Source organism: Lithobates pipiens, unplaced genomic scaffold (assembly GCF_037356315.1).
Source record: "Lithobates pipiens isolate NorthernLeopardFrog02 unplaced genomic scaffold, aLitPip1_a1.2 Scaffold_25, whole genome shotgun sequence".
Taxonomy (NCBI): Eukaryota; Metazoa; Chordata; class Amphibia; order Anura; family Ranidae; genus Lithobates; species Lithobates pipiens.
In genome coordinates, this window is record NW_027507787.1 from 33,696,242 (window position 1) to 33,709,303 (window position 13,062).

Below are 13,062 nucleotides of genomic sequence, written 5' to 3' on the forward strand. Positions count from 1 at the left end.
AAATTCCTCTAACAAATTTTTTTCTCTCTAAATAAGCCAAAACATAAATATTTTCTCAAGCCAAGGTCTAAATAGTTTTGTCCTAATAAGAGATCCTATCTACTATGCTTGTTGCAAAACACAAGGCACTCATTCCACTATGTTGATGGCATGGGAGTGACCAAACCGTCACATGGAAGGAAAATGGTGTACTGGACGAATATGTTCATGCAGGTAAACTTGATTGTAAACATCAATGAGTAGTAGATAAATACTTCTTACCGGAACAGTTGGACTCACACAGTCATATGACGGTTGAGTCTAGAAGGCTTGGGGTCACAATCAAGGACCAAGGAGTGTGAGGAGAGAGGTCAGTTGAGCTGGTGGAGGAGCTCCAGGCGGTTGTGGGCTCGAAGGTGGATCCTTTCAGATGGAACATCAAAGGTCGAAGTAATCAAGCTCAAACGCAGCCCGTTGGACCAATACTCCAGCCTCCCCCGAATGGGGAGGGGGGTGTTTGTGAAGTTTTAAACCAAAACAATGGAGAAAAGGAAAAAGAAAAAAAGGCTCCACATGGTGCGGGTCAAACGATATAAAAACGTTGGTTTATTGAAGTCAAAAGGTAATAAATGACTTGGTGATCACATAAAAAAACGAAATGAACTTAAAAGCAATGTGGGGTACCAACAGCTCGCCCGACGCATTTCGACATATGTGTCTTCAACTGGGGCATGTTGGAACCCACCACATTGCTGACAAATATATAAAGAATGAGAGAGAGGTTCCGCCTAACAAGAGGCGGGACATCCAATCTCAGACAGCCTCTTAAAGCTACAGTGTACAATTTAGTCAAACCAAAGTATACCAATTCAGACACTATAAGCAAATACAAATAACATCTCAAAATGTCACTGATGCAGACTGTTAGATAGATATTGATGGCAATAAAATCTGGAAAATAGAATAAAAAATAAGCCACCATGCTCACGTGTGGATAGCACTGAATAGATTACATTGTTCATAGCCTAATCAGATGTATAGATGCAACATAATTCAATTCCCTTATAAAGCATATGCAAAGAACACATCAAGCATTGATACATAAAGATCAGACCTGCGTTGTTAGTTATACATAAAATACATTAAACCTTTACCAGAAACTGTCAGTTTGTATTTGCATTATTCACAGCCTCATCAGGCTTATAAATTGCAAACAGACCCAATGCACATACAGAGTACATACAGAGAGCACATCCAGTTCTAGTATAAATAATCAGATATGCACTGTCAATTATACATAAGCTGCACTATACTGTCCCAAGAGCAAGCTGATTTGTTTATATTATATCATAAATAGAGCTGTAAAGTTCTCAGTGGTAATGTCTAATAGAGATCTATCATTAGATGTCTCTTACTTGTTGTACCAGCAATGTGTAACCTGGGGATGTGCATAAGTAATCGTGGTGATAATTGATACGTGATGATCGGTTTTGTAAAGTTTAGATCAGATAATCTGAAGTGTCATGACATGAAATGACACAGGAACGACTAAACCAATCACTCAATGCGTGTGTCATGTGGTTAAATGTAGGAGTGGTTGAGAAAGGCTCAGGTCTATGGAGTAGAGGCGTGTCTATTTGTATATCATTAAACAAGAGTGTAAGGGGGAGGTGTCATTCAAAGCTTGGCGCCGAATTACTCCTTGTTATGCGTTCCACGCTGCGGGTCATAGCAAGCTTCATGAGCGCTTATAGGTGCGTGACGACGAAATGGGGCGTGTGCGTACAAACGTCACATGTTACGTAGTCATGCAAAAAATAAGTAAGTAAAAGGGGGCGTATAAACGTCGCGCTCCATATCCCTCCACGGAAGTGTAGGGGAGGGGAAAGCATTTGTATCTGGCGCCAACTTCACACATGGAGAGCGTCACACGCCACTGGGCGTGGCCGGCAGCAGAAGGGCCAATCCGAGAGTCTGTCACTCTGCACATGCGCCGTGACTAGTGACGTAATTACGTCATGTCATGCGCAGTGATGGATCAGGGGTGGATACAACGAGGTAATCACGGGGACTATAGAAGATGTGACAGTATCACGTCTCGTCCAACAATAGAGCCCGACGTAACCGTGGTAACCACGGAAGCGTCACTGTATTTAAGGACAAAAGGGTACCGCAAATAAAAGGACGCAAGTACACGAACAAAAAGAAAGACAAATATCACTCCACAATCAGAATATACATCCTACTCTGGAGATTTTACCACTAATAGCCAAAGGTTATGTGAAGTGAAAAATTGGGAATAGTCGCATGGGTCAGATGCAATGCGTACAAATTACGCACATATTAACCTAAAAAATATATATTTTAAAGTGCCTGAATCCCAAATGTGGCCTTAAAATATAAAATATAATAGATATGGCATATTCGCAACTAATGCCAAAAGTGAGGCTAAACATTAAAGTGAGAATGTGAAAGGAAATCTGTCCCAGATCCCACATGATCTAGAAAAAATGCGTAATAAACGCATATAACCAGATACAGGCAGAAATCTGAAAAGGGGATATGTGAAAGAAAAAATGTAATAGGGACGCAAAGTATATACGGTGAATTAGGCATTGTGTCGCAGAGAACACAGATTAGAAAATAAAATAAAAAGTGAAAAATAAAGTGCCCAATAAATAAATAATGGGGATGTTAGTGTACACACTAACATCCCCATTATTTATTTATTGGGCACTTTATTTTTCACTTTTTATTTTATTTTCTAATCTGTGTTCTCTGCGACACAATGCCTAATTCACCGTATATACTTTGCGTCCCTATTACATTTTTTCTTTCACATATCCCCTTTTCAGATTTCTGCCTGTATCTGGTTATATGCGTTTATTACGCATTTTTTCTAGATCATGTGGGATCTGGGACAGATTTCCTTTCACATTCTCACTTTAATGTTTAGCCTCACTTTTGGCATTAGTTGCGAATATGCCATATCTATTATATTTTATATTTTAAGGCCACATTTGGGATTCAGGCACTTTAAAATATATATTTTTTAGGTTAATATGTGCGTAATTTGTACGCATTGCATCTGACCCATGCGACTATTCCCAATTTTTCACTTCACATAACCTTTGGCTATTAGTGGTAAAATCTCCAGAGTAGGATGTATATTCTGATTGTGGAGTGATATTTGTCTTTCTTTTTGTTCGTGTACTTGCGTCCTTTTATTTGCGGTACCCTTTTGTCCTTAAATACAGTGACGCTTCCGTGGTTACCACGGTTACGTCGGGCTCTATTGTTGGACGAGACGTGATACTGTCACATCTTCTATAGTCCCCGTGATTACCTCGTTGTATCCACCCCTGATCCATCACTGCGCATGACATGACGTAATTACGTCACTAGTCACGGCGCATGTGCAGAGTGACAGACTCTCGGATTGGCCCTTCTGCTGCCGGCCACGCCCAGTGGCGTGTGACGCTCTCCATGTGTGAAGTTGGCGCCAGATACAAATGCTTTCCCCTCCCCTACACTTCCGTGGAGGGATATGGAGTGCGACGTTTATACGCCCCCTTTTACTTACTTATTTTTTGCATGACTACGTAACATGTGACGTTTGTACGCACACGCCCCATTTCGTCGTCACGCACCTATAAGCGCTCATGAAGCTTGCTATGACCCGCAGCGTGGAACGCATAACAAGGAGTAATTCGGCGCCAAGCTTTGAATGACACCTCCCCCTTACACTCTTGTTTAATGATATACAAATAGACACGCCTCTACTCCATAGACCTGAGCCTTTCTCAACCACTCCTACATTTAACCACATGACACACGCATTGAGTGATTGGTTTAGTCGTTCCTGTGTCATTTCATGTCATGACACTTCAGATTATCTGATCTAAACTTTACAAAACCGATCATCACGTATCAATTATCACCACGATTACTTATGCACATCCCCAGGTTACACATTGCTGGTACAACAAGTAAGAGACATCTAATGATAGATCTCTATTAGACATTACCACTGAGAACTTTACAGCTCTATTTATGATATAATATAAACAAATCAGCTTGCTCTTGGGACAGTATAGTGCAGCTTATGTATAATTGACAGTGCATATCTGATTATTTATACTAGAACTGGATGTGCTCTCTGTATGTACTCTGTATGTGCATTGGGTCTGTTTGCAATTTATAAGCCTGATGAGGCTGTGAATAATGCAAATACAAACTGACAGTTTCTGGTAAAGGTTTAATGTATTTTATGTATAACTAACAACGCAGGTCTGATCTTTATGTATCAATGCTTGATGTGTTCTTTGCATATGCTTTATAAGGGAATTGAATTATGTTGCATCTATACATCTGATTAGGCTATGAACAATGTAATCTATTCAGTGCTATCCACGCGTGAGCATGGTGGCTTATTTTTTATTCTATTTTCCAGATTTTATTGCCATCAATATCTATCTAACAGTCTGCATCAGTGACATTTTGAGATGTTATTTGTATTTGCTTATAGTGTCTGAATTGGTATACTTTGGTTTGACTAAATTGTACACTGTAGCTTTAAGAGGCTGTCTGAGATTGGATGTCCCGCCTCTTGTTAGGCGGAACCTCTCTCTCATTCTTTATATATTTGTCAGCAATGTGGTGGGTTCCAACATGCCCCAGTTGAAGACACATATGTCGAAACGCGTCGGGCGAGCTGTTGGTACCCCACATTGCTTTTAAGTTCATTTCGTTTTTTTATGTGATCACCAAGTCATTTATTACCTTTTGACTTCAATAAACCAACGTTTTTATATCGTTTGACCCGCACCATGTGGAGCCTTTTTTTCTTTTTCCTTTTCTCCATTGTTTTGGTTTAAAACTTCACAAACACCCCCCTCCCCATTCGGGGGAGGCTGGAGTATTGGTCCAACGGGCTGCGTTTGAGCTTGATTACTTCGACCTTTGATGTTCCATCTGAAAGGATCCACCTTCGAGCCCACAACCGCCTGGAGCTCCTCCACCAGCTCAACTGACCTCTCTCCTCACACTCCTTGGTCCTTGATTGTGACCCCAAGCCTTCTAGACTCAACCGTCATATGACTGTGTGAGTCCAACTGTTCCGGTAAGAAGTATTTATCTACTACTCATTGATGTTTACAATCAAGTTTACCTGCATGAACATATTCGTCCAGTACACCATTTTCCTTCCATGTGACGGTTTGGTCACTCCCATGCCATCAACATAGTGGAATGAGTGCCTTATGTTGGACTTTTATTTCCAGGCATTTGGTTCTGTGCGATTTTTTGTTATTATTACTTTTATAATTTGTGTTGATTACATCTATTATTATTGAAGCGCTACACTGTTTTTATTATTTTATCTGTCGAACTTTGTTTGTTTTTAGTGTTGGCTGCTGTTGTGGCCGTTGTGGCCATCTTTTCACCAACTATAGCGCAGTGCTTTCCCCCTTTATATTTCTCTTTGTTGCAAAACAGCCATACACATAGTGGATATACTTTGAATATTTTAAAAAAAAATATCCAGTAGAGTAAGCATGCTTTCAAAAATACATATTTTAATTGTTTATTTTTATCAATTTACAAAATGCAAAGTGAGCGAACAGAAAAAAAATCAAAAACAAATCAATATTTGGTGTGACCACCCTTTGGCTTCAAACCAGCATCAATTCTTCTAGATACACTTGCATACAGTTTTTGAAGGAACACGGCAGATAGGTTGTTCCAAACATTTTGTAGAACTAACCACAAATCTTCTGTGGATGTAGGCTGCCTTAATCCTTCTGTCCCTTCAGGTAATCCCAGACAGACTCAATGATATTGAAATCAGGGCTCTGTGGGGCCAAACCATCACTTCCAGGACTCCTTTTACGCTAAAGATAGTCCCTAATGACATTGGCTGTATGTTTGGGGTCACTGTTCTGCTGCAAAATAAATTTGGGGCCAATCACACGCCTCCCTGATGGTAAGGCATGATGGACAACATTATTGTTTTCACATGCTTGAATGATGAATGTCAGCTGAGCTTCTCCCCATTTACTAAGCTCTAGAGCAAATGGCCTTGCAGAGTGCAACTGCATAGCCTATTTGCCTTTAGCAAAATCAAGCCCTATGTGTACTTTTTCAGTGACCACAGCTGCCCCCAATATTTGGAAAAAGAGGAGTGACATGAGACGGGTTTCTGTATAAAGAAGAAATTGACAAAGAACCTTGAAAAGTTTGATCTAAGGATAGTGTGAAACAATTCAAATGAGTCTAAACGTATTCCAGAGGTGGAGATATTTCTTGCCAAATTGGAGAATCAATCGGTCCAATCTAGGAGCCAAAAGAGAGTTTCAAGGAGTTATGAAACATGACCTTTGGCAATATTTAAAAATGCTCTGCAATTTTTGAGGTGGTTTGATAGCTTGACTCAAGGGATTTGTTTTGCTCTGCTTTCTTTAATTTTTACATTTTAAATTAGTGAGCAATGACAATGTTGTTGCATGTTAGTATATGACAAACCTAGGTCTGGCTGGACTCCGCTGACATTCTCATCAATTGTCAAATTTGTGTACAGAGGGATGGATTTTGAATCCAAACGGTTGCAGGCAACAGCATATACGTCAAAAATATCTTTAAGGTCTTTCCGACTTCTTACACTGTAAATAAGAAAAAGAATATGGCAAATTACATAAGTTACATAGAATGTTTTATCAAAAGTGAATCTGCCAACCATTTTCATCTCTTAAGTAGAAGTGCTAAAAAGAGTCCATGAGCTGACTACAATTATATTTATTTTACTTCTGGTCTAAAGCCTCGTACACACGCTTAGATTTTCAGACAACTGAACATCCGTTTTTTGTGGCATTGTAGTCTCATGTTGAAAGTGAAGAGGTTACTCACAATACGAAAATTTTCGTACGACAGAATACATCAGAAGTGAATAGTTTTGTATGTATTCTTTAGTTTCTGAGCATGCATAGTCTTTTTCACACGAAAACCGTACTAATGAAATGAAAATTGGATGTTGAGTTCACATCCGACAAAATTTTTATAGCACATCCAGCTTTTGTCTACCGAAAAAGCAAAATCGGCTGTTGAAAGCACCATACTAACGATCTGAAAATCGTCAGACAGCTCGTCATACAAATTTTTCCATCCGATTTTCGTATCGCGTGTATGGGCCTTAAGTCTCCCCTTTGTGCTAGGATTAGTTTCCTTGCCAAATTAGGATACCTAAACCCAAGAATAAAAATTAAACATATTACAGTTTGCCAGACCTCAGACATTGTGGCTGCATTAGTTTTCATTTGCATGTTTTCTCTTTCTCCTACACAGCATTAAAGTGGTAAAAAAAACTAAATTATGCATTTAATATATTGCAGCTTACCAATTCTTAGTGGTGGCTGCATTAGTTTTCATTTGCAGGTTCTCTGTACTTTTATTTTCACCTGGTGATCTAGCCATTACGTCTGTTATTTCAGAATCAGCTGTTCAGGAATGTAGCAGGTAGAGGTTTGAGACAAACCATTTACCACTGACAGAGGTGCTTACAACGATCAGCCTTTGTTTAATAATTTATGTAAAACCTTTGTCCCAAAAAGTGAGGGACTGTCATGCAGGAAAACACTGTGACACAGGGGACAGGTCTCCAGTCATACATGTCCTTGTGAGACGTTTAACTCACTGGTCGCCCCGGTGCAAAATGGGGCTGTCACAGCCAACCCAGTGCACAGGATCAGCAGCACTGCCCTGGTCGGGCTTGGGTTGCTATTGGATCTACTAGATTGGGTTGCCACTAGATTTAGACTATCCAGCCTGTTGCCCAGCTCAGCTGTTCAATGAAGATTATCACAGCGAAAAAGAAAAAGAGAAAAAATGCTATGGAACCACAGGTCCCAGCTGCGAGCTAGTTCCACACTCCTACACTAGGCAGAAAAGACTGAGCTACCTATAGTAGAGAGAGGGTGGACTAACAGGACTGCTTACAAGCAGTGCTGTGCTCTTTTTCTTCCTAGTGTCCTACTCCTGAAGGTGGCGATATAGCCCTACAGGCAAGTATTATATGAGCTATGCCCTTCAAAGAACAAAATAGAAAACAAGAAAAACTTGCTGTAACTGCTTAAAGTCTTACCTGGAGTATGCCATCAATCTGTCTAACATTCCCCTCCCTCAAAATTGACAATGCTGCTGTATAAAGGTGTCCCTGTGCTGCTTTATCTAGAGTGGGGGCACTCTAATACAGGAGGGTGTGTTAGTGGCTCGATTACCAGAAGAAAACAGAGGGAAAAGGCCTACGAAAAGAAAACTAACAGATCCACTGCATTCAAGGATTGATAAGCTGCAATATCTCACATTTTTGGCTTAGGGCTTAATAACTACTTTAAGATTCTTTGGACTTGTGCTTTGTGCATGCTGCTGCCATTCATAGCCATGACATGCCGGGGACAGCTATACACAGTTCCCTAGTTATCTAAACTCTTCCTTTTATTTGTGATTGTCGGAGGCATTAAGACACCATAACAGTAAAGAAGATGTTTTTATTACTGCATTAAGGACATAATATGCTACATAAGTACAGATTTAAATAATGCTTAGAAAATAAACTTTCACCAATAACCCCAAGGTAAAATTACCTGAAAGATTTGAAGAGCTCTACAAACTCCACAAAGTTCATGCTGCTATCAGAAACCATAAATGACTGAAATCCTTTCATTCCACCCTTAATTCTTCCATGCCAACTTGAACTACTCCATGTGCTGGAAAATAAGAAGATTTTACAAGCGTTTTATTTCAGAACAACATGTGCCAGTTTGTGTATTTGTGGTGTGCCTTTCTCCACTAAATCAAATCATTTTAATATAGTTTAATTCTTTGATTTATTAAATAAAATATACAATAGTTTTAAGACTCTTGGCAAGATCCACAAAAATATGGAAGGTAGAACAATGTACTGCCAGGAAGAGACTTAGAGAAAAATCCTACAATGATTTTATAGCAACAGCAAAACTCTAACGGATTTAAAACATTTTACACAGGAAAAAGTCAACATAGATTTTTAATTTATTTACTACAGGTTTTTAAATTGCACTGACAATTTACACAGGGCTTTGTATGTATTGTACAGTCACTCCATTCCTTGACCTTTAGGGAGCTTACAATCTAAGGTCCCTACCTTACATGCATATATACACATACTAGGGCCAATTTAGACAGGAGCCAATAAATATACCAGCATGTCTTTGGAGTGTGGGAGGAAACGGGAATATCCAAAGGAATACCATGCAAGCACAGAAAGAACATGCTAACTCCACGAAGGTAGTGTCATAGTTAGGATTCAAACCAATATCCCAAGTGCTAACCACTAAGCCACTGTGCTGCCTCTACTAGAACAGCATGTGATCAATTAGTATAGCTTATCGCATAACATAAATCAGTTTCATGAATTTCGTATAGCTTACGCAGTTGGAGGTTTGTTGGAGCTGGACAGGACTGGTGAGGATGCTGGCCGGATAGGTGTGGTTGTACCTGGCATTACATTTGTAGAGCCAGAGACAGATGCTGAGTGAACTCTCCGTGAGAGAATAGTATTAGATATAGAACCTCCAGGAACTGTATTCTGGTCTGTCAAAAAAGAAAATCAAAGAATTTATATTATTATTATTGAAAATAATAATATTTTTGACAGTTATTTTTATTGCATACATTTATATATTGCACTGTAAAAGTGTCACAGAAAAACAGAGAAAACATGTTCTTCCCTGGCTGTACTCTGTCTCTTCCTTATAGCTTTTAACCTGCAGATGTATCCATATTCCTTGTATTTGTATACATTTACTAGGACCAAGGATGCTAGTAAAGCGGCGCATGAAAATTTACCATTGCGATCTTTCATTCAGATGATTATCTCACATCTATGAGGGAATCCCTCTTATCAATCACTCTTGGGGGGGGGGGGGGGGGGCAGCATAAAAAAAACCTGATCTGATCAACAGTGCCATGAAAAAGTATTCATACCCCTTGAAATGTTCCACATTTTGTTATGTTACAAACAAAAACGTAACTGTATTTTATTGGGATTTTATAAACCAACACAGAGTGGCAAATAATTGTGAAGTGGAAGGAAAATGAAAACGGTTTTTCAATTTTTTTATTTTTACAAATAAATATCTGAAAAGTGTGGTGTGCATTTGTATTCAACCCCCTTTACTCTGATACCACTAACTAAAGTCTAGTGGAACCAATTGCTTTCAGAAGTCACCTAATTAGTAAATAGAGTCCACCTGTGTGTAATTTATACCCAGTATAAATACAGCTGCTGATGCCCTCAGAGGTTTGTTAGAGAACCTTAGTGAACAAACAGCATCATGAAGGCCAAGGAACACACCACACAGGTCAGGGATAAAGTTGTGGAGATGTTTAAAGCAGGGTTAGGTTATAAAAAAAATATCCCACGCTTTGAACATCTCACAGAGCACTGTTTAATCCATAATCTGAAAATGGAAAGAGTATGGCACAACAGCAAACCTACCAAGACATGGCCGTCCACCTAAACTGACAGGCCAGACAAGGAGCGCATTAATCAGAGAAGCAGCCAAGAGGCCCATGGTAACTCTGGAGGAGCTGCAGAGATCCACAGCTCAGGTGGGAGAATCTGGCCACAGGAAAACTATAAGTTGTGCACTTCACAAATCTGGCCTTTATGGAAGAGTGGCAAGAAGAAAGCCATACGAAGTCCCATTTTCAGTTCGTGAGAAGCCATGTGGGGGACACAGCAAACATGTGGAAGAAGGTGCTCTGGTCAGATGAGACCAAAATTAAACTTTTTGGCCTAAAAAGCAAAACTTTATGTGTGGTGGAAAACTAACACTGCAAATCACCCTGGACACACCATCCTCACTGTGAAACATGGTGGTGACAGAATCATGCTGTGGGGATGCTTTTCTTCAGCGCGGACAGGGAAGCTGGTCAGAGTTGATGGGAAGATGGATGAAGCCAACTACAGGGCAATCTTAGAACAAAACCTGTTATTCCCCGTACACACGATCGGACTTTCCACCAAAAAAAACATGTTTGTTTGTTCGAAGGATGTTGGCTCAAACCTGTCTTGCATACACACGGTCACACAAATGTTGGCCAACAATAACGAATGTGGGTACATGGTGGCGTACAAGAGCTATGACAAGCTGACAAAAAGGAAGTTCAATAGGCAGTGCAGCTCCTTCTTCTTGATTCCGAGCATGTGTGAACTTTTGTGCGTCGGACTTGTGTACACACGATCGGAAATTCCAACAACAAAGTTTTGTTGGCGGAAAATTTGAGAACCTGCTAGCCAATATTTGTTGGCGGAAAGTACGAAAACAAATGTTTCGATGGAGCATACACACGGTCGGACTTTCATCCAACAAGCTCACATCCAACATTTGTTGTCGGAAAATCTGATCATGTATACTGGGCATTAGAGTCTGAAAAAGACTTGAGACTGGAGCAGAGGTTCACCTTCCAGCAGGACAACGATTCAAAACATACAGCCAGAGCTACAATGGAATAGTTTAGATCAAAGCATATTCATGTGTTAGAATGGCCCAGTCAAAGTCCAGACTTAAATACAATTGAGAATCTGTGGCAAGACTTGAAAATTGCTGTTCACAGACACTCTCCATCCAATCTGACAGAGCTTGAGCTATTTGTCAAAGAAGAATGGGCAAAGATTTCACTCTCTAGATGTACAAAGCTGATAGAGACATACCCAAAAAGACTTGCTGTAATTGAAGCAAAGGGTGGTTCTACAAAATTTTAACTCATGGGGCTGAATACAAATGCACGTCACACTTTACACATATTTATTTGTAAGAAGCTTTGAAAACCATTTATAATATTCCTTTCACTTCACAATTATGTACCACTTTGTGTTGGTCTATCACATAAAATATATATACATTTTTGGTTGTAGCATGACAAAATATGTAAAATGTCAAGGGGTGATAAAAGTATGAATACTTTTTCAAGGCACTGTATATTGTTGCCAATGGTGTTAAGTGATACCAAACCAATACATTCTGTTTGGGAAGTGCCGTGCACTCTTAGTTTAATGGATATTTTAAATCATCTTGTGATCCGTAAGTAAAAGGTGCTCTGATCATTGAAGCTTTTAGGTTGTATAAAGTTGTCTGCATTTTTCCACAGCCACACTTTTCAGCTATTTAATATTTCACTGGATCTATACCAGGGCTATTAAATTAAAATTAACGGTGGTCTGGTTAGTAAAATCTTCTTCCACCAGAGGTCAGAATCGCATTTTTGTGCCATGACTCAGATCCTTTACATCACAGTCCCCCACATTTATATCAAATTCCCGTTCCCGCGTCATTGTTCTCAGTCCCCCCACCCCCACCCGTACATTTCAATCCCTCCTTTACATCAGTGTCCTCAGTCCCCCCCCCCCCCTTCATGTCACGGCCCCTCTGTTAAGTCCAGTGTTTATTTTGGCAGCAAATTTCGTTTTCATTTTAGTCTTAGGACTAAAATGGCATTTTAGTTTTAGTCCCATTTTAGTCTTCTGCAATTGTTTTTGTTTTAGTCGGATTTAGTCAGATAAATCTCCAGTAAATTTTAGTCGAACAAAATGTCCTATGTTTTAGTCGACTAAAATCTCTAGTACATTTTAGTTGATTAAAACTCATTTTAGTTGTCTAAAATCTAAAGGGTGTAATTAAATTGTAATGCATTAGTTAACATTTCTCTACAATTTCCAAACTCATTATATACTGCTGGAGTGAAAAATCGAATATGTTATTATTTATGGTCTTGAGGTATCAACATGCACTACAGACCAGTGTTAATTTTGAAGTCAAATTTCAATTTAGTTTTAGTCTTAGCCTTTTGACTAAAATGGCATTTTAGTTTTAGTCCCATTTTAGTCTTTTGACTAAAATTCCATGTTAGTTTTAGTCCCATTTTAGTTATCTCAATTGTTTTAGTCATATTTTAGTCGACTAAAATGTTTTAGTAATTTTATTCGACTAAATTAACACCGGTTAAGTCACAATCCCCCCCACCCTTTACATCAAATCCCCCCCCCCA

The 13,062-nt window shown here is 39.4% G+C and overlaps 1 protein-coding gene across 9 annotated transcripts in view; it reads right to left on the reverse strand.

The window, feature by feature from the left end:
• Nucleotides 1-13,062, reverse strand: part of PLCE1 (phospholipase C epsilon 1) — a 783,803-nt gene that overhangs the window by 192,939 nt on the left and 577,802 nt on the right. For all 9 annotated transcript variants that reach the window (XM_077454232.1, XM_077454230.1, XM_077454231.1 and 6 more), the window contains 3 exons: nt 9,441-9,603; nt 8,616-8,738; nt 6,502-6,638 (listed from right to left, as the gene is read on the reverse strand). In XM_077454232.1, the coding sequence (XP_077310358.1) occupies nt 6,502-6,638; nt 8,616-8,738; nt 9,441-9,603 (423 nt within the window). The remainder of the gene's footprint in view (nt 1-6,501; nt 6,639-8,615; nt 8,739-9,440; nt 9,604-13,062) is intronic.